We start from the raw sequence: 22,703 nt of genomic DNA, 5'->3' as shown, positions 1-22,703 counted from the left end.
CTACAGCTTTGTAATATGAAGTCAGAACAAAGCTGGACGCACCATTGCTCTTTCTCAATGCATCTTCCATATTAGCTTTGTAATGTTAAGAGTGAATGGACTGTAGGCATTACCCAGCTCATTTCAATCTCTACTTACCAAGAAAACATGAAGAGTCTATTTTTCCCAGCCAAGGTTGCCTACCAAGGTCTCTGTGTTTCCAACACAGACCGCATCAGTTCACTTCTAATTCAAACTTTGTAAGTATCTCTTGGCATGTATGTTCAGGTAATTTAAAAATTTACAGAAAAGCATAATGGAAGAGAAAGCAGCAGGTAGAACTCAGATGGCTTATACTCAAGGACAGGGAAGGAAGCTTTAATGGAACTGGAAAGCTTATTAGTGCCTACAAAAATCTTCCAATTAGGCAGCCTATTCATGGTTCTGAAATGGGCCCCTTGAGGAAACCCACACCATATTCTGGATGTCCACAGATCTCGTGGTTAATGTTTGTGGAGATGGTTTAGAAAGAAGTGGCCAAGGCAGGCTTTCTCCATTTTGAACGGAAAGGCTCATAAACAGCCTTAGGGATGAGTCAAATGGCAGAGACAGAGGCAGAGGCATCTTGGAACTGAAAGCAGGCCTCTTACTGATCCAGGATCCCTCATGGGCAGGCAGTCTGGGTTAAGTAAATCCAGTTATAGTCTAAGTGAGGCTCTGAGAGTCTGGGTTCAGGCACAGCTGTTTCCAATAGAGAGAGCGCCCTTTTTGGCTCTTCTCACTGCTTCTAGTCCTGTTCCCCAAACCTTGAATTCTCAGTTGTGTCCAGAGAGGGTAAAGCTCATGATCTGGGTTTTAGTAAGAGAAAAATCTAGGTACAACACATTAGAATTAAAAACAAGTGTTATTTGAGACCTAAATGGACAGGTCTATAACTGAGGTCCAGAGCGTGATCTAAGTCCTCGTTACTCAATGTGGCCCACAGAGCAGCAACCGCATCTCCTGGCAGCTTACTAGAATTGGGGAGTGAGGGCTCCACCCCAGGCCCACGGAGCTAGAATGTACACTTTACTAAGACCCCCTACACATCTGTATGCAGATTAGTCTGACAAGTCCTACCCTAGGGTCTTTCAGATAAAGAAGTCAGAGCTCCGAGAAAAGCGGACTGACCGGATGAAGGACACCACTATGTTACAAGGGGCTGGGGGAGAGAGGTGCTGATCCAAAGACACAGGCTCACAACAGCTCCAGGCCAGGCTTGTTGATTCACAAGCCTGTGTCTCCAGCCTTGAGTGCACACAGCACCTAAGTGCCCCGAGATCACCCCATGGCAGCAGGGCTTGACCTAGCAGCAGCCTGAAAGCCACATCCAGTGGTTCTTTCAGCCATTGAGCAAGTCCCTCCCCTGCCCACAGGGGTTGACAGCTACTAAGGGAGAGAAGACACCTTCTCGGAGACTAGGCTTCTTTCTAAAGACATCTGACGACTGAAACAAAGAAGTAAGTGTCACAGAATATCCGGGCTAATGACAACGATCCCCAGCACCCCCCAGTTAGGTGTGGGACTCACACAGCAAGGGTTTTCACAATGCTAATTCCATCTTTTATTTCCTCATACCACATTTAGTTCATCTGCCTTTTTACAACCTGATTTACACAAGCAAACTGCAAATGAAAAAACAGGCATTCTTTAATCCTCCAGAATACACGTATGAAACATAGCACAAAGCCTAGTATTTATACATATACAGGCTTAGCTGAAGTAGCTTTATCACTATTTGTTAAAATTAGCATTACACTTTAAGTATTTACGCCTGTAAAGGCTTGTACCATCTATGCACAGTTATTTCAGAAGCAGTTAGGACTTAACTAATTGGGGGGGTACCCTTTAACAAAATGCACTAACGACAATTATGTAAACTTAAATTATTTACAATTTAACATGTAGGGTCCCAATTCACAAAACTTAGTGCACATCATGATTCATTTATGATTTTCACAGAGAAGATAAGCATTATGTAGAATATTCTCCCGTTAAGCTAGAAAGGTTTTGGAAGAATGTCAATATGCTTACAGGAAACTAGAGAAAAAGTAACAGAACTAAAACTTGAGAAACTGCATTTGGTTTCAAAATTTAAGTAGATAGCAGCAATCTGAATCCCCGTGGGCCACAACACAAGGGCTGGTGCAGTTGCTGACATTACTCTGGGTGTGGACAGGAGGACAAACAATTCTGCCCATTTAAAAAAAAAAAAATCACCGCCCCCAATCTCCACAGGTGAACTTGGGAGAGCAGTCTCCTAATGCCTACATCAGAGAATTTAAACAAAGTACATTCGGTTCAGTGGATTTTTTTTTTTAGAGATGAAACCTTGAGGGAGGGAGGGTGACCAAGGCATTAGCTATTCCAGAAACTGAGGGTGACCCTTGAAGCATTGCAATGGATTTTAAGCACACAACAAAGAAGATGACTCAGAGAATTCACAAGCCAACTGTTCTGAAAGGGAAGTGATAAATTTCAGTGAATCAGGTCCCAGGTAAAGGCTTTTAAAAAGCCAAAAATTTACAGTCAATGCCTTCAACTCTGGAATGCAGGTATAGTACAGTTACCGTACATTACATTTACAAAACTGTTTAGTCAATAGGTGTTCCAGAGTCAGAAAATGTACAAGCCAGTTCACAAGGACATTAGATACAATGTTATTAAAATGCATTGTTAATCATAAAAATACTTTACTATGTACATGTACACTGTATAAACTCTAGATTTACCTACTGAAGGAAAGCCTCTAAATCCATTTCTGGCCGAGTGGCCCAAGGAACAGTGCCGTTCTAGAACTTGGTCTTCATACCACACACACGGCAGAGAGTCACGCAGTCAGGTCTTCAATAAAATAGCAGAGTGTTTTTCCTTCTACAGAATGTCTAGTTGGAAGGGTCCGTTTTACTTCCGCTATATTTTACTTTCCTAAACCCTGGTCCAAGCAACTCCGGGCACTCACACAATTCATCTGCAATTTGATTACACTTTAAGATGAGGCTGTAGTTCATTTCATCGGTGATTACACTGTCTTGCTTATAGTCGGGATGGTTGGAGATAAACTCTCTCATCCATCTGGCAACTGTCATTAGTTCTCCTGGGTTGGGTGGGGGGGAGAAATAAGACAACATAAGAGAAGTGTCTTTTTTTCTTTTTTTGTAACTTGTCATTTAGTGACCAGCATAAGCACAATCCTGAAGAAAAATCAGTATGACCTTCTGGTGTACCCACTGCAGGGCCATGGGGAACAAGGTTTTCCACAAGAATTCCTCCTGGGGGAGAACTTTAGGTTGCAGATGACAGACAGCTAGAAACACAGGGTCCAAAGGTCAGATGCACCCACACAGGGACACTGCCAGCTCCTCAGAAACGGGGAGCCACTAAGGATGTCACATATAGCACGAGGACTAGCGGCAACCCTGCCTGCTCTGTGACAGCGAAGCTAGTGAGGGAGCAGATCCTAAGTTCTCACACAGGGAGACATTTTCGTTTTGCTGTCTATACGAGAAGAGGGTCTTAACTGAACCTATTGTGGTACTCATTTCACGATATATGTAAACTGAGTCACCATGCTGTGCACCTTAATCTGACACAGGGATGCATGTGAACTATCCCTCAAAAAAGCTGGAAAGAAATAAAATAACTGCAGGTAACACGTGCCCTCCCATTTGGCTAAAGAGCTGCAACTGATCCAGGCACTGGAGGGTATGGAGTTCCCAGAACCATCTTTGATCAGAGAGGTGGAGAAAATAATAGTCAAGAATGAGGAGAGAGAGGGGCACCTGGGTGGCTTAGTCGGTTAAGCGTCCGACTTTCGCTTAGGTCATGATCTCGCGGTTCGTGGGTTCGAGCCCCGCGTCGGGCTCTGTGCTGACTGCCAGCTCAGAGCCTGGAGCCTGTTTCAGTCTGTGACTCCCTCTCTCTCTGACCCTCCCCTGCTCACGCTGTCTCTCTCTCTCTCTCCTAGAAATAAATAAAACATTAAAAAAAAAAGAATGAGGAGAGAGAGTGGCAGATACACCATTTTTGGGGGTATATGCTTTGGGACTCCAGGAAGTTTCCAAGAGCCTCAAGTGAAATGTAGAGGACACTGTTACTCTTATTTACAGCTGACAGCTCCCTTGGGCTGGGCCCTCATTAGGCACAGTTGGTCAATGTGATCTTGAAACAAAAGAGTTCGGGTGCTCACTGAATGGAAGGAGGCTGAAGCAGCAGACAGTGTAGCCGTCACTTATTTAACCTACAGTTACATAGCCTTATAGAGCCGACAATGATGTCCAACAAACACAGCTTCCCATATGCGACTAAAAGGCAATCTAGATACCGTATTTCACTGTCTAAGATGCCACCAACTTCAAGAGGCACCACTGCTGTATGAACCAGTAAGAAAAAAAGCTCCTATAACTAAAATGTCAATGATAAGCTGTCTCCCACTGCAGAGACCTCAATGTGAAAAAGAACACACTGATACATATCTGAAAAGACTACGTTAGGAAACAGTATTGTAAAATTGTCAGGTTTTGCCTACATTAAGATTTCAAACAAAAGCGAAGGATACCATACCGGATGCTCTTTTCTTAATTAGCTTTAGGTAGTTGAGAATACTACATCTGGTGTCCACATCCACCTCCATGTTTTCAAGGTAAGAGTTCAGAATCGGGATCAGCCCAGGAAACACACCCTCCTACGAGAAGCAGACACATTGTTAGCGCCCTGCCCACTGGTGCAGGTGGTGAGGTGCGCTGGGCAGGGCCCCTACCTTCCCATTGATGATGGTGTCTATGCTCATCAGGGCATAGTCCTCCGTGGCCAGGTCCGAGCTGTTCTGGGCCTTGCCATAACCATCCACCACATTGTTCCCACCTGCCAGAGGACAGAGGAGCTTCAGCAGCTTGTTACAGCCTAAAGTGAGTGACCATGGGGTGCCTGGCTGGCTCAATAGGTCGGTTCAACATCTGACTCTTGATTTCAGCTCAGGTCATGATTTCATGGTTCATGGGATTGAGCCCTGTGTTGGACTCTGCACTAAAAGCCCAGGGCCAGCTTGGAACTCACTCTCCCCCTCTCTTTGCCCCTCCCTGGCTGGTGTGTGCATACATCGCCTCTCTCAAACACTTAAAAATAAAAGGAGTGACCCTAGAAATCCAAGAGAATGAATACCTTTGCAAATATCTTTCCTGAAATAAAACTTTCCTCGCAAGACAGCATCTCGTTTCTGTGCAACTTTCATGTTTTCATCAACCTAAGGGAGAAAAATAATCACGGCTATGTCAGAGCATTCTCGATTCAACATAGAAGCTGTGGTGCCTTCCTTGCTTCTGCAATTAAGACCCACCGCCTAAGAGTTCAACTTTTGCCTTCAATGCTTTCTGGTTTTAAGAAGAGACTTTTCACTTTTATGTGGAGCCTGGGTTACTCAAACACAGATTGGTATGTGCTTTTTAATAAGAATGAGAAAATGTTAAGTTTACCTTAAAAAACAACAAAACTTATATTCACATCGGCTGTCTGCATTCCAAAATCCCTTTGTGACTGAACCTTGTAGGAAATCTGTGGAGGGCAGGCACTTGGTTCTCTTCACACAGCACAGTGACTCACACACAATGCCAGGCTTACAAAAAGCTGAGAACCCAGGGAACTTCTGGCTCAGTGCTGTGCCCTCCCCACCCCCAGGGTTTCACTTTCCTCACTGGTGAGGAAAGGAAAAGAGAGTTGATAGGTTAGCAGATCTGGAATAAGATTAGCCCTCTAAGAACTTAGTACTAAGTACTAAGCTTAGTACTCCGAGAGGGACCAATCTGGTAGTTCTGGCCACATCAACTATTCATGAGCCCCCCAATTTTAAGACTGCAAGATCATACATATATGTCCAGGCCACACAATAAATCGGAGCCTTTGACTGTGGGTCCTGGGTATCAGTATCTCTATTTTCTATCAAAGCATCAGTGACACACAATCTTATGTTTCCAGCATATGGCACAGTGATTCGACAACTCTGTTATGCTGTGTTCACTTCAGATATGGCTCCTGTCTGTCACCATACAATACTATTAGAGTACCACTGATTATATTCCCTATGCTTTTATCTTTCATCCCTGTGACTTCTCTGATAATTGAAGCCTATACCTCCTACTGCCCTTCCCCATTTTGCTCACTCCCCAACTCCCTCCCCTTTGGCAACCATCAATTTGTTCTCTGTATTTATGAGTCGGATTCTGTTTTTTCTTCATTTTGCTTTTCTAGATTCCACACAGAAGTGAAAACATAAGGTATTTGTCTTTCTCTGACTTAGGGATAATACTCTCTAGGTCCAGCCACATTGTTGCAAATGGCAAGATCTCATTCTTTTTTATGGCTGAGCAATATTCCATTGTATATACATACCACTTCTTTTATCCATTCATCTACTGATGGGCACTTGAATTGCTTCTGTATCTTGGCTACTGTAAATAATACTGCAGTGAATATAGTAGGGGTACATATCTTTTTGAATAGAGGTTTTCTATTTTTTTTGGGGGGGGTAAATACTCACCAGTGGAATTGACTGAATCATATGGTAATTCTATTTTTAATTTTTTGAGGAACCTCCATACTGTTTTCCATAGTGGCTGCACCAATTTGCATTCTAACAGTGCACAAGGGTTCCTTTTTCTCCACACCCTTGACAACATGGTTATTTCTGGTCTTTTTAATTCTAGCCATTTGACAGATGTAAAGTGATATCTCATTGTGGTTTTGATTTGCATTTCCCTGATAATTAGTGACACTGAAGAATTTTTCATGTATGTTGGCCATCTGTAGGTCGTCTTTGGAAAAATGTCTATTTAGGTCCTCTGGTCATTTTTTAATCAGATAGGTTTGAGGTGTTTCTGTTTTTTTGTTTCTTTTTTTAGGTGTTGAAGTTTGGTTTTTTAAGTTTGTTTATTTTGAGAGTGAGTGAGGGAGAGAGCACGCAAGCAGGAGAGGAAGAGAGAGAGAATCCCAAACAGGCTCCGCACTGTCAGCATAGAGCCTCATGTGGGGCTCGAACTCTCAAACAGTGAGATTGCCACCTGAGCCAAAAATCAAGAGTCAGATATTTATCTGACTGAGCCACCCAGGCACCCCTTTTTTTGGTGAGGTTTTTAATACACTTTAGATATTAAACCTTTATCACTACATCATTTGCAGATATATTCTCTTATTCAGTAGGTTGCCTTTTTGTTTTGCTGATGGTTTCCTTTTCTATGCAAAAGCTTTTTATTTTGATGTAGTCCTAATAGTTGATTTTGGTTTTCTTTGCCAGAGGAAACAAATCTAGACAAATATTGCTACCAATAAGTGTCAAAGATTACTACTTAGGTTTTCTTCTGAGTTTTATGGTTTCAGGTCTCACATTTAGGTCTTCAATCCTTGTTGATTTTTGTGTATGGGGGAAGAAAGCAGTCCAGTTTTCCCAACACTGTTTGCCGAAGAGGCTGCATTTTTCCCCATTGTACATCCTGGCCTCATTTTTTGTCACAGATTGACTGCATAAGAGCAGGTGGTTTACTTTGGACTTCCCTATTCTGTTCCATTCACTTATGGGTCTATTTCTGGGCCAGTACCTTACTGTTTCAATTACAACAGCTTTGTGGTGTGTTATCTTGAAATCTGGGATTGTGATACATCTTTCTCAAGACTGCTTTGTATATTTGGGGGGAAGTTTTTGTATTTTTTTGTTTTGGTTCCATATAATTTTAGGATTATTCTAGTACTATGAAACAGACTTGTGGTACTTTGATAAGAATTTACTGAATCTGCAGGTTGCTATGGGTAGCAGAGACATTTTAACAATATTCTTCTCGTCCATAAGCATGGCATGTCTTTCCATTTCTTAGTATCATCTTCAATTTCTTCCATCAAGAGTACAGGTTTTTCACCTCCTTGGTTAAGTTAATTGCTAGGTATTATTTTTTATTTGACTGAATATAAAATTGTTTTCCTTCTGCTACTTTGTTATTAGTGTATAGAAATGCAACAGATTTTGTATCCTGCAGCTTTGCTGAAATCATTTATTACTTTACATAGGTTTTTCTGGTGGACTCTTTAGAGTTTTCTGTATTACCATGTCATCTGCAAATAACGTTTTATTTATTCATTACCAATTCACATGCCTTTGATTTCCTTTTCTTGTCCAACTACTGGGACTAGGAGGACTTCCAGGACTATGCTGACTAAGTCTTGTTCCTGATCTTAGAGGAAAAGCTCTCAATTTTTCATCACTGAGTAGGTTATTAGCTGTGATTTTCCACACATAGCCTTTACTATGTTGAGGTATGTTCCTGCTCAACCCACTTTATTGGGAGTGTTCATGAATGGATGTTGAATTTTGTAAAATGTTTATTTTCTCCAACTGCAGAAATAATGATGTTTATCATTCTCTATTAATGTGGTGTATCACATTAATTTGCAAATACTGAACCATCCTTGCCTCCCCAGAATAAATCTCACTTGACTGTGGTGAATGATCCTTTGGATATGTTGTTGAATATAGTTTGCTATTTTGAGAATTTTTGGATTTTGTTCATCTAAAGTATTAGCCTCCAAGATCTTCACCTGGTTTTGATAATGTAATGTATTTGGAAGCTCTCCTTCCTTTTCTATTTTTTGGAACAGTTTGAGGAAAACAGGTATGAACTTCTCCTTAAATGTTTGGTAGAATTCACCTATAAATCCATCTGGCCCTGGACTTTTGAGTTTTTGGATTACCAATTCAATTTCCTTAGTAGTATTTGGTTTGCTCAGATTTTCTAGCTCTTCCTGATGTAGTTTTGGAAGATTCTGTTTCTAAGACTGTATCCATTTCTTCTTGGTTGTCCAATTTGTTGGCATATAATTTCCCGTACTAGTCTCTCATAGTCCTTTCTATTTCTGTGATGTCAGCTGTTACTTTTCATTTTTTAGTTTTTGTGTCCACTTTTTCTTGAATCTAGAGGTGTTTCAATTTCATGTATATTTTCTGAAGAACCAGTTCTTGTTTCATTGATATTATCTATATTTCCTTCCTCCTAACTTTGGGTTTTATTCTCTTTTCTCTAGGCCATTTTAGATGCAAAGCTGTTTGCAACTTTTCTTGTTTCTTGAGGTAGGCCTATATTGCTATACATTTCCTTCTTAGAATTGCTTTTTCACTCCCCCAAATGTAGATCACTGTGTCATTTCATTGGTCTCCATGGACAAAAAAATCTTTATTGTGAATTCTCTATTTTTCCAATGACTTTTTAAGACCCTGAAAGCAGAGCTTTTAATTTAGTCCTTTATTTCCCATAATGAAATCTTAGGAGAATCTTACTATGTACAAGTTAAAGGGTCTTGTTGAACTAGGATGGATTATGCCAAGTCTTTGATTACTGAGCCTGTCTCCCATACTCAATTTCTATTGTCATGGTTTTTTTTTTTTTCCTTTAAGAGACAGACAACCTTCTGAATAATCTAGACACTTCTAGAAACATATCCCAATAAGTCTAAAATTCCATCATGGCTATGAATGGTTTTTCATTTCTAATTTTTCTTCTTAGTCTTGATCAAAGCTCATAAAGGACTATTTTAAATTTTGTTCTTATGAATTTCTCTTACAAGTATACTTTACTACTGCACTTCAGATTCTCAGTTTCACTGCTTAGGTTTATTTTAGTGTTTTATTAAAATATTTAAAGCTAGGGGCACCTGGATGGCTTAGTCAGTTAAGCGTCCCACTCGCTTAGGTCATGATNAATTAAAGCTAGGGTTTTTCCCTCAAGAGAAAACTAGCTAGGATGCTGCCATTCATTTCCCCACACAATCTCTAATTCTAGTTTTGAGTTCATCTAAAACCTAGGGGGAAAGGGCTTTTAAATTTCCAACAGTTAAATTTCTCTTGAACATCTTTTTGTTCAATTTTGCTGGAAATGCATCCTGTATGGGTGTTTATTTTTGAGAAATGAAGATTTTCCTTGATTAATTTTTGTAAATTTCCTCAGGGCACTTGAAAAAAACATGTGCTGTGGTATGAGATTTGTGATCAAGACTATACAACCCAGCTGATTAACCAGGCAATTTAATTCCCCAATGGCCTGTCTCATTCTCTGATCATATGGCCTGTTAGTCACTGAGTAACAGACAAGGTACTCTGCTAAGTGATTTACCTCCAAGAATCCCACATGTTCTTACAGCAGCTGTTTAGCGCCACTTCTACACATGCAAATGGAGGCACCGAGAGTAGTACCTTTGCTTAGCTTAAAAAACCAGTAAGAAATACAAGTGATTTATCAATCTAATGCTCACAATGGAGCCATATCATTGACACCACACTACAGAGCCTTTAAATTCTTTTATGTTTCTTAAGAAATATCTGCTACACTTTTTAGGAACAAAAAAGAAAAACCCAAAAGAATAAAAAGAAAACAAAAATCTAACATTATCTTGGAAGAACACAGAAAACTGCTTTCTCTAATAATTCTCACATTTTGTTATTAATTTCTGATTTCTGCTCTCTCTTTAAAAGATTTCTCTTTGTTTTCCACACTTGTCCTTGTTTTAAGTATGCAAACACCCTACACCCTTATGTTATTTTCTATCATCCGTTTTAGCTTTTTAATAGAATAGTTTATTCATAATTTGTTTTTATCTTATTTTCATCATTTTATATTCTGTGGGCTATACTGTCTTACCACTCTCTAGGCTCCACCCCCAACTTTTGTGCATTAGCATTGTTAAGTTTTGTTCTTTTCCATCCTTTTTAACTAGCAAGTTAGAAGAAATTTGATTTTTATACTATTAGCTCTTTTTGCTTTGTTATGAAATTCTCTAAATGTCAAGCATTAGGGGTGCCTGGGTGGCTCAGTAGGTTAAGCAGCTAACTTCAGCTCAGATCATGATCTCATGGTTTGTGAGTTTGAGCCCTGCGTCAGGCCATGTGCTGACAGCTCAGAGCCTGGAGTCTGTTTCGGATTCTGTGTCCTCCTCTCTCTTTCTGCTCCTCCCCACTCACAGGTGTGCATACAAGTGTGCATTCTCTCTCAAAAAAGAAAACATTAAAAAAAATTTTAAAACAAAATGTCAAGCATTAAAAGCTACCTACCATACATCTCCATTTACCACCCCCTGAGTTGGTTAAGAGCTCTGACATACTTTTAGCTCTAATAATCTATTAAGGAATCACCTGGATTTTAAAGTTTAGAAAGAGAATTGTTTTGTTTTTTTTTTTTTAAATATTTTTATTTATTTCTAGGAGAGAGAGAGAGAGACAGTGTGAGCAGGGGAGGGTCAGAGAGAGAGGGAGACACAGACTCCGAAATAGGCTCCAGGCTCTGAGCTGACAGTCAGCACAGAGCCCGACGCGGGGCTCGAACCCACGAACCGCGAGATCATGACCTAAGTGAAAGTCGGACGCTTAACCGACTAAGCCACCCAGGCACCCCGAGAATTGTTTTCTTTACCCCTCAGGATTGTGTAAACTTTTCTCCATCTCTTAGCATTTAATGTTGTAGAGGAGGAGGGAAATCAATTGATTTCTTTTGCACTTGGTAGCTATCCAATCTGAATTCTCTCTCCTGTTCAAATGACTGATTTCTCTCTTTAGGATTCAGAAATTCCTAGATGTGGGTTCTTTAAATATTCCTGTTTCACCCTTAATGGACTCTCTCAGTCAGGGAAATTTCTGTTTCTCTGATTACCAGATCCCTTTTTTTATATAGATCATTCTTTCCTACAACATTACAGAAACATTCAACTTTTCAGAGCAATTCTCCACGTTTGTTTTTCCATAATTTCTGTTTCTTTGTCATCCTGAGATAAATCTCAATTTGGTTACCTAAATCATTAACTTGGATCTTCAGTAACATTGGCTCTACTGGTGAATATATGAAGTTTTACAAGTGTAGCTTTTTCTAAGAACTCTTCTCCAAATTCTCTGGTCCATACTGCTTGTTTATTTTACAGATGTGACTCTTCTCTAGAAGTTTTTCAAGGGCACTAATTTAGCATTTCTTTAAGAATTCTTCCAGTTTTTTTAATTAACTAGTTCACTGAGAGGAATGCATTCTATAAACCCAGCTGGGCCCTTTAAGACTATTAAAAGTTACCCATTTTCTATGGACTTTCTGACATCTATTCATACTTGTTAACAAAGGCTTAGATGGGTAGCTTACAGAGAATTTTCCTTACAAGGCCTGATCCCTCTTGGCAGGGACACCCATACGGGCAAATGGTCTCAGACAATTCTCTGGGTTACTTTCGGCCTGCACATTAAGAGCAGGCAGAGACAGGCTGGTGGCCAAACTTCCCTCAGGGTGTGTGGGTGGGACAAGTCCCACCTGATGGTGGGAGCAGATGCTGAATTAGGCATTTATTTTTTCCTTCCATGCTTGCTATGACAGGGCTGCTGTACTTCGCCTTTCTCTGGAAATAAAACCTCAGCAGACCCCTCACTTGGCCCAACCACTTTTCCCAGACACCTTCTGTGGCTAGAGATACAGTGGCCCCAGAAGCAAAGGTCTCTAGTTAGTTAGCTGCTGCCTCATGGCCTGGAATTGTTCCAAGGCTTTGCTGGGAAACTGCCTCCAGAGACATCCTTTTTTGGTTTTGTTGGTCTGAAGCTGATTAACTATTAGTTGTTTTTCTGATAGTCCAATCTACATCTCCGGAAACATCTCCAGTTTGATTCCACCAAGTTGACCCTTCCCTGCAGTTACACATTTGCCTTTCAGTTTTAATATGGTCACCAAAGTGGCATCAGGGGGAAGATGACACCAGTATGGGGATTCTCTCTAACCATCACTCTGAATTGAAAGCCTGTATAAAAGTAGTTATTCACAAAAGCAACCCTAAATTTCTTTCAAATCAGCAAAGGAGCTACTTTAGCACCTTGTTTTCTACGAATCTCCACCAGGGCAGTACCAAAATCTACAGCACGAGCTTAGCTTTCAAAGGAAAAAGAGAATAGGGTGGAGGGAGAAACATCTTATTCTAAATGGTGAAAATTCTAAATAAGGTCACATTTGAAGTATTATGTGTAAATGATCAATAGATAATAATCCATAGATACCTAGACTATAATGTATATGAAACATACTCTTACCTTTGATAGTGGAATGAGAAAATCCAGTTTGTATGAAAGGATCACTCTGGTAAGCAGCACCACGAACACCACATACGCAGAGTTCTCAAAGTCTGTTAACTGAACCTAGACAAGCAGGAACCCAGAAAAGTTATGTACCAACCACACAAACATGCTCTTTCCCAAGCCAGGACCTACTGCCCCACCTGGGGCTCAAAGCCCTCTGCCCATACAATCTCTTTTCAGAAATCAATCCACCTTAGCTTGTAAACATACAGCTTGTATGGCCTTCCAAGAGCCTTTGAGAAGAGCATCAGAAGAGTGATGGGCAAAGAATGGGTATGTTTGAGTCACTTCCCGTCCATGTGTATCCTACCTCCATGGGTCGGAATTCTACTCTCCATCCAATGTCAGAGTTAGGAGGAGGGGGCTTAAATCTCATCGTCTGCCAATTCGTGGACTGAATGTTCTATATAAAAACAAACAAGTGGAAAATAAAACCAATTTTCCGTATATTCAGTAAAACATTAAGATGGTTTGATATTTATCAAGGAAAGACTATTCACTATTAATACCAAATACTTTTTACTTTACAAATACAAAAAGGTACAACGTAAGACTTTCTTGGTATGTGATGTGTCAGGTAAACAAACAAGCATTTAACAAAAGTTGGGTGATATGCTGGTAGCGAAGAAATAACTGAAGCCATTTTTTTCATGCAGCATGTTTGAATTTTTCACCTTTATAAAAGCAAGAGAAAATACTGATAAAATGCAGAATCAGAGATATAACCAGTCAGAATCCTGAAATAAGGTACTGTAAACCAATTAAAGTCGTCTTAATTCTTTACTTCACTAGATCATGAAAGGCACAGGAGATTTCTCCTATTACTAGCTGTTCACAGGTAAAGAAACGACCTCCATCTTGGTTAGTGAAGTGAAATGCTTTTAAAACAGGAGATAGGGGTGCCTGGGTGGCTTAGCCAATTGAGCGTCCAACTCTGGCTCAGGTCATGATCTCAAGGTTCGTGGGTTCGAGCCCCATGTCGGGCTCTGTGCTAACAGCTCAGAGCCTGGGGCCCGCTTTGGATTCTGGGTCTCTCTCTCTCTGCCCCTTCCCTGTTCACACTGTCACTATCTCTCAAAAATAAACATTACAAAAAACTTTTTTTAAACAAAACAGAGGAGATACCTCGAAATGGTCCGACTCATTGGCATCATCCAAGTGTATTTTCTCTTCGAATAGAGTCAGTGGGTCTCTAATGAAGAGGTGAGCAACATGCTGGGCCAGGAGATGATCAATGCCTGTCAAGACAGGTTACACAGGAGTCCCATCAAAGCTGTAGGCCCCACTGTGTATAAGTCCAGTCAGAAGACAGGATAGTTCAGCAAGTCTCAATATAGAGCACTGAGAAGCTTGGGAAGTGGCTGGTTTGTTCGGTCTGTGTATGTCACCCACAGCTTTATCGTACGGACCCTGAGCAAGTGCCAGAGTTTTATTTGCTACTTATGCAATGCCTGGCTGGGGCACTGGTGTGGACCTAGATACAGACCTCCAAAGTAAGTTCCTTTGCTCAAGGCCAAGAAGATCTCAGTATTAGGAAACTGAAACGTTACGAACAAGCAGCCAAATAAGCAAAGTTAGAGACTTCACACTAGAAACAGAAACCAGCCCAGGACTCAGCAAAGAACTGTAAAGAGCTATGAAAAACTAAAGGTGTGCCATCAGATCTGGAGAACAAGAGTGGCTGCTCACCTTCCTGCAGCAACTGTTCGTAGATTTCTTTATCAATTGTCAAGTCGATGTCATTGTATTTCTCCCCACACTCAGATAAATAACTGTCTATTGAATCATATCGGGATTTACTGATCCTATAGCTATTGTTCTTCAGTGGCTAAAATTGAAAAAAATACCAATGAGTGCCATAGAAAATGTTCTGGAAATCAACTAAATGCCCCAAATAGTTCTATTAAAATGGTTTTCTATATATAATAATTACATACAAATGTCCAACCTTAAGATCCTCAAAATAAATTAGTCCTGAGAAGTTATTAAGAAAATTATGTTTTTGAAAATGTTGGAAATGATTTAAGTAGCTGTTCTTGGATAGGATTTAAATATACTTTTTTTTTGGTTTGTTTTTTAACTTCTTCCTAAGCTAGGAAAATAAATGCCATGGTTGGAAGCAAAGCTATCAATGTAAAATGAAGCTATAAAGATAATTTCTCCTTTACAGTTTCTCTCTCCTTTGGCAACCTGCTGAACGATGTACGAACAGCCACAGCAAGAGCACGGCAGTGGACCTGCAGTCCTGGTGGAGAACGCCCGGGGCTCTGGGGAGGGCTCTGCAGACCGTGCCCAGGTCCCAGTTCTGGAAATACTGGCTTATTAGATCGAAAATGGGCCTGGGGGTCTAGTTCCAAACATCTCCATAGGTGGTTGTGAGGCACACTCCAGCCTGGAGAGGTGCATGGTCACATGCAAGGAAGAGGCAAGCCTACCGTCATTAGGCGAATCTAACCCCTTTCCAGGGGCAAAATAATCTTTGACAAAAGATTCCACAGCACAAAGCATCAGATACAAAACACTCATGTAGCACAAAAAAGCCTTCTGGTAACAAGAGCCCATTAGCACGGACTTCCAAAATATAGAAAAATAGCACTACTGGTTTTTAGAAGAGGATGAACCTCCTCACCCAAACCAAATCCTGTTCCCCATGTATTCACCCCAATGCCAACACTATGACATCAAAGACAGGTTGATAACCTGTGAATTTCTTCCCCTATGTCATAACCCACTCAAGACAAAAATTTTAAGGGACACTTTCAAAATGGCAAGTTGTTACAATAACCATTTTACCTGCTTGATTTAAAAGGCTATTAAGGAAAATCACTCCCACCTCCAGTCCTCTCTCCTCCCGAGTTCTATCATCTACAGATGCAGAAATCACTCCCCAGCGACAATCAATGTCTGATACATAGCCTCGGTAAAAGGGAGACGCAGCACTCAAAGCCATCTAAAAACAAACAAGAGTCAGCATCTGCAGGTTCAAAGTGTCACATACAAGCTGAGAACAGCACCATGCAGTTATCTCTGGCCTAGAACAATCAGTTTATGCAACCCCAATGGAGTTCTACTCCATCCGTCTGTGCCCACCTTCTCATGGTCAAAGACACCAGAAGGGACTCAAGTCCTTGGATTTGATGCATTTTAAATCATCCCCTCTCTCACATGACAAATGTGAAGGATAGGAGGGGGAAATGACCACAATCAAACTTGACACTTTAACACTCAAATGTCTTACTAGCAACAGAGTCTCAGTCCATTAGCGCTGAATGCATACTATTTACGTTAGTTCATTTCTGAATGAAGTCTTAACTGGACTTAAATAGCACATAGTCAGCAAATTCTGCACAAGCACCCTCTAGACAAAGAAGCGTTTAAAGAAAGATGTCATTTCTACTTACGACAATTGGACATATAGTGGCCAGCTGATCATAAAGGTATCTGGCCTCAGATATGCTGCAGGCTTGGAACGTTACCTGTTGAAGAATTACAAGTTATTAACAACAACAAATCGTGAACATCCTCCCCAAGGACTAGAGTCTGACAAGGAACATGGCTGGAGAAGGGACCATAGTCACTTCACTGCTAACAACATTTAATACAGAAGCGTTGTTTAAAAGCTATCTTGGGTGGTGCCTGGGTGGCTCAGTTGGTTGAGTGTCCAGCTTCGGCTCAGGTCATGATCTCATAGTTTGTGGGTTTGAGCCCCGCGTCGGGCTCTGTGCTGACTGCCAGCTCAGAGCCTGGAGCCTGTTTCAGTCTGTGACTCCCTGTCTCTCGGACCCTCCCCTGCTCATGCTGTCTCTCTCTCTCTCTCTCTCTCAGAAATAAATTTAAAAACATTAAAAAAAAATTTTTAAAAGTTGTCTTGGTTGAATTTTGCCAAAATATGGTACTTGATCATGTTCGCAACTCATATAAACAACCATTTCCTAAGTTAAATAAGATTAATATGTCAGGAAAGAAAAGTAAGACATTGGAGAAATGTTTGAGTTCAGCAAGGCATTTCCTCCTGTGCTGGCCTATTTCCCTCTACAGCTTTCCACTGACTTCAGTTAGCTGATGGGTTCTATAAACCTGGGTACAAAAGGATGGGTTCTGAAGTTCTCTGGCAGCAAGTACAAAGAACAGCTTGGAACAGGGCATAACTAGAGGAAGAGAGAGAGTTAATATACTGCAACTGACCAGGAAGAACCAAGGATGGCTGGTGCAAGCGGCACACCTGAGTCCAAGCCAAAGCCTCTGGGGGCCGGATAACCGAAGCATGACTTGGGATTTGGCCTGGGTGTTCCTACGACAGACAGTGAGTAGAGGCACCAAGACGTGATGGGTGTACAAAGGCAAAGAGCAGATAAAGAAGCCCTTTAAAGAGGTGGGGTCTCCAGGGCTGATGTCCAGAAGCAAAGTCTGAGGTAGAGAAATACTCGGGGAGGAGGCTCAGGTTCTGAAGATGGGCAGGAAGCCCGCATAAGAGGGGCAAGCAGAACATTTAAGAGTAAGGCAGAGAAAAGATCACATGACTGATCGGCACAAATCTAAAATCAATTACCCAAAAGAAACCAAAAACGTTCTGAGTGCCTTGGGTTAAGGAGCAGTGGAAGGAAGGGACTTGGAACACAAATCATGGCTATGTTAGCACATCTGTATAAACTGCAAATTAGAAACAGTTTTCATGTCCTGTTATTTAATAATGAAATTTTGAATTTAGTGTTGGTACAGGAGATGATTTATGAGCTTAATCCTTGAGGAAGTAGCTGAGTGAATATGTTCATTGTTATAATCCCAACCAGTTATTTCCCACAGTTTTAGCCAGGTCTCAGAGGAACTTCTGTTCGAGACTCATGGCCTACCTGCAGAATTCTATTCATGTCAGGGTGGTAAGGAACTACAGAAAAAATTATTTAGACAACTTGCTATAATTTCTGTTAATGATTCAATGCTCTATTTTAATTCAAATGTGCTGGCCATTAACCAGTCATTACAAACTAATTCAACGTAGACATCAAGGAATAAGAGTATCAAAGATTAAAAGAAAGATTAAGAATGACTGGCAATTATGTCACTCTTAATCAAAACAAGGGCAGTTACCGCAGTGAGGTGGGAACTCAGCAACCAGCCTGTGCAAGGGTAAGTATAAAATGGCTTACTGTCTCCTGTTTCCTCACTTGCCAAGTATTTACACACTTCTGTGCCGGGAACCCCACGGAAATGTGAGCTCTCGGAGGGCAGGGATCGGCCTTGCCGTTCTCTATTCCAAATGTGAAGAAAAGTGTCTGACATTTACTTGGTGCTTTATAAGTATTTATTAAATGAACCTGTGTATCTCGAAGGATAGAGGGTGCTAAAGAGGAGACTATGAGGGAGTAAAGGTAAGTTCTGTTGTTATAAAATGGTGGATACTTGAAAAACAGGGACCCTAGAGGCCACATTCAGATGGACAGAGATTAAAAATACTTCAGTGTTCCCCAAGTGTTTTGACTGCTGAATTCTTTTGAACACGCATCTCTTAGTTTATTTAGATCCTTTTTCATTACTCTGAGGTATTTTAGTGTGTGCCTGTACTTCCGTTTTTAAACAGATACAATATAAGTGTTTTCTCAGTTTTTTCACTGGCTTCTCTTAGATGGCCTAGTATATACTAGACAACTCACAGGGAAATCTTGGGGAAAAGATTGCTTAAGAAAATTACTACCTGGAACTCAATAGTTAAGTTACAACAGTGAAGTGACTTAGTTATTCTAAATCTATTTAGTAACTGGCTTCAGTACTCCAGAGCTAACCTATCTATCTTCAAATCAAACAGGACATGACTATGGTTAATGGCTTTAGTGGAGGAAGGGGGGAAAAAAAAAAAAGGAGTTCTTATGCCTTAAAGTATGAATATTCAAACAGTTTTGGCTTCTGGTGTCNGGGGGGGAGTATGAAAAACAGATGTTGGAAACCTGAATCTGTAAAATTTATCTAGAACCCAGTTTTGAAGCCACCTGATTTTCTCAGAGGGGGACAACCTAGCGCAACACACACGAACTTATTAAATGATTCCTGAAAAACTCCCCAAGTCAAGAATTTGTGGCTAAATGACTTTTGTTTTGTACAATTAAGTCTTCTGTTAACCTTTAAATTACTTTAAAACTTTTTCCGCTTTACTTTAGTAAGCTGTTTCTACTTTGCCACTTGAGAGGTACAAAGCAGGGTTTTCTGCGGTGAGGTGTGGAATTCGTCTCATTTCCCGTACACTGTATGTGACCTGTACTAATGACATTTTAAGTGGTATATTCAAAGTACGGACTTGGACATGACATCCAGAAAAAAGAACACTTAATCCTGAATCCATGACAAATCTTAAATTGGATGGAAAAGTGCATCTCCAGGCAATAAAAATGTTACTGCCCACCTTTAGAGCACATTTATTTGTTTAGTTTGCAAGGGAAAGACCATCCCTGTGGAATGAAGCAATTGTGCTGTCCCTGGCGAGGCTCGTTGGTTTCATATTAAACCAAGACAAGGCAATCAGTACTCCCACTACACTGACTGACTTTAAAGCCCTGCACTAAGTCCTGGAGCTTAATGGTGCTCTTTAAAAAACAAATAAAACGAAAAACAACAACACTGGTAATTAAGGCAGGAAAGCAGGTATGCAGGCAAAAGTAAAAAGGTCTCTTTATGAAATCTGACCATTTGTTAAGAAACCTACTGGCCTATGTTTGGAAGACATACTTTATGCTGCCTATGTAAAGCCAGGAAAATCGGAAAAAAAAAATTATGGTCATGTAAAAACATTTAGCATAGAACAATGTGACTCTGGCATTCAATTTTCGTTATCCATAGTTGTAAAAATAAGCACATTGGAGCTTATGTGTAAGAAGGAGGGTGGCTATGACACATCTGTCCAGGATGATGGGAAGTCTGTGCTTTTTGGCCTCTGGGTGGTGAGTGGGCAGACAGTGACCTCACAAGGAGGTCCCGCTTTATACCCTTCCAGGCCTCTAAGGACACCATTTCTAATCTTCAAGTGATCAGAACTGGATACAATCTTCTTGGACAATAACAAGCGGCCTCTCTCTTTATTTGAAAATTTCAATTTATACTTTGTGCAACTCCTGACTCCTGTCCTAATGTGATTTTAAGCAAATGAAGGGTTATCAAAACCAGCTCTTCTGTTGATAAAAACAATGAACCAAATATTAGCTTAGAGTCAGACCCAGAATGGGCCTTAATATAAACCTTCCTGTTAACTGATGAGAAAACCAAGACCAAAAGAAGTGAAGGGAGCTCCCCAAATTGAGGAGTTACAGCTGAGACCCTAGTGCAGGCCCATATGCTGCCTGATGGGTTCTATGCCCTCCCACTCAGGTCCCTGGGCACAATCCCTGCCAGGGGCACCCACCATCTCATTAGATCTAGGGGAAGTTTTAATCGAGTAAACATAGACTTAGCCAGGGGCAAGACACACACAGGCTGCTAAGCAGTTCTTTTTATGCCACTAGATGGCCTTGTCTGAATATAAAAATTTAAAGTCCAGACAGTCCTTCCCTTGGAGGACAAAAATCACTGGAGTGCATCCAGAGTTCGTTTTCACAGAGATCTGAATGATGTTACAAGCTCTAAGTCATACCATCACTAGAAAGATTAGAGACTGTGATCATGGAATACTTCACACTGTAAAGTAATTAACAACCATTTATCTTTGCAATAAACTGGAGATTCTGTCAATTCTCCATCAAGAGATAGCTACTAATGAATTTACTAAAATCGCTGGTTTTCAGAAAGGCACATTTAGCTTTCAGATTAACTTGATTAAAACATAATTTTTTAAAATGCACATTTTGGAAAGAAAAGAAGTTAGTAAACAGAAAAAGACGAGGGCACTTTGCCTCTCTGTGTACTTGAAGCCGTACCTGAAGACAGCAATTACCCATCCCAAATCCCATGGCATCCATGTATATATGATCAGGCTTAGAAGCCTTTGCTGCCTCCTCATCCTCAGGAAACGTTTCCATAAATGGAGACGGTGTATTCTTGTCCTTAAATACTGTATTATTAAAAATAAAAAAAGGGACATGGGTGAGATTCCAGGATTAAACAACAATTCCACAGGCCTCTCTCTCACCCCACGCCCTCACTGTGGACTTACTTGGTACATTGATGACAACCTTCTCTCCTCTCCTGTGTCGGATATTTCTTGTTAGGGTACTAGAAGAGAAAACCAAATGTCAGGAATTGGTCACCTAAGAACCATCATGTACAAGAAGAATTTGATCATATACAAATAAACAAAATGAAATCCTCCTTCAAACCAATTCTCCGAGGTAATCCTGCTGAATATTTATGTGGCTCACGATATTCTGAGGGAATGTTCTATAAGAAGGCTTTGCATTAACACTTCATCTGCCTTTTGCTCAAGAATGCCGTTCTCTTCCCTGTTCAACCCCGGATTCTCCAGTTCCCTGTAACTTACCAAATCGAATTCAAGTGTCCAGGGTCTGCCATGGTCTGGTCTCACTGTATGTTTGTAACATTCTCTACATTAGCTCCAAAGACTTTAGGGAAAGTATGCACTTTCCCTAAGCATTCCTGTAGCCCCAATACCTTGTTACTGCCCTCCCAATCTGCAATGTTAATACTTCTCCTCCAGACCCACAGTGTCTAATCCAGAAACCACCAGGCCCACTGTAGCTATTGTGCCCTTGAAGTGTGGCTAGTCCTAATTAAAATACGGTGTAAAGATAATATACACACCAAATTGTGAAGACTTACTATAAAAATAAAGTAAAAGGTCTTATCAATAACTTTAAAATACTGATACATGTGGATATAATTTTGGATAAACTGGATTAAAGAAAACAAAATTAAGTCCATCTTTTTTACTTTTTCATGTAGCTACTAGCAAACTTAAAATTGTATCTGGGGCTGATGTTATGATTCTAGTGGACAGTGGTGACACAGACTCAACGTGCAGGTCATCTCTTTCATGTGCCTGCTGTGATCCCCTAGCTAGAAGCATCCTCCTTTCTCTAAGGAGGGTCTCTGGTGCCTGTACCTTTCGGCATCCAGTATAATCTTTCTTTTCCTGTAGCCGACTATCTCTATTTTCCCCTTGGCACAATATAACATTTGAAGTTGGGAATGAGGTCTATAAATCGGTTTTCCCCCAAGAGACTCTGCATATAGCAGGTGTGCAGACCTGTTAAAGGAGACAACACTGACAAGTCCTGAGGTCCCTGCCTGTAGATCAGGAGCCTAAGCTTAGGCTGACAAAGGAAACTCAAGGTACAAAGCAAGATCACACTAGTGTGGGTCCTAAAGCAACTTAAAACCCAGGAATGAAACTACAAACAGAGCTACAAGTTAATAGAGCAGAAGGTACAGAGTTGTACCTTTTTTCCCCCCCTCATTTTGCCTCATTCTGAAGGTATATTGAGTGGGAGGAGTAGGTCACTCAGTTATTCCTACCTTTTCTGCCCCTAAGAGAAAACTTCCCCAAACAGGCATTTTTGGAACTAGGATTGAAAAGCATCTGCACATTAAAGAAGACAGTGACTTTAATGTGGATCAAGATATT

The 22,703-nt window shown here is 40.7% G+C and overlaps 1 protein-coding gene across 1 annotated transcript in view; it reads right to left on the bottom strand.

Moving 5' to 3' along the window:
• Positions 1-1,558: 1,558 nt before the first annotated feature.
• Positions 1,559-22,703, bottom strand: part of GCLC (glutamate-cysteine ligase catalytic subunit) — a 53,368-nt gene continuing 32,223 nt past the window's right edge. The window contains exons 5-16 of the mRNA XM_077752879.1: positions 21,276-21,334; positions 21,040-21,173; positions 16,543-16,617; positions 15,975-16,091; positions 14,831-14,969; positions 14,267-14,379; positions 13,452-13,544; positions 13,097-13,201; positions 5,179-5,260; positions 4,778-4,881; positions 4,582-4,702; positions 1,559-3,115 (exon numbers count right to left, since the gene is read on the bottom strand). Coding sequence (XP_077609005.1) covers positions 2,904-3,115; positions 4,582-4,702; positions 4,778-4,881; positions 5,179-5,260; positions 13,097-13,201; positions 13,452-13,544; positions 14,267-14,379; positions 14,831-14,969; positions 15,975-16,091; positions 16,543-16,617; positions 21,040-21,173; positions 21,276-21,334 — 1,354 coding nt within the window. The 3' untranslated portion in view covers positions 1,559-2,903. The remainder of the gene's footprint in view (positions 3,116-4,581; positions 4,703-4,777; positions 4,882-5,178; positions 5,261-13,096; positions 13,202-13,451; positions 13,545-14,266; positions 14,380-14,830; positions 14,970-15,974; positions 16,092-16,542; positions 16,618-21,039; positions 21,174-21,275; positions 21,335-22,703) is intronic.

The sequence above is a fragment of the Crocuta crocuta genome, unplaced genomic scaffold (genome assembly GCF_008692635.1).
Source record: "Crocuta crocuta isolate KB4526 unplaced genomic scaffold, BGI_CrCroc_1.0 scaffold525, whole genome shotgun sequence".
NCBI classification, from domain to species: Eukaryota; Metazoa; Chordata; class Mammalia; order Carnivora; family Hyaenidae; genus Crocuta; species Crocuta crocuta.
Note: the sequence above shows the minus strand (reverse complement) of the source record. Positions and strands in the feature narration are given on the sequence as shown.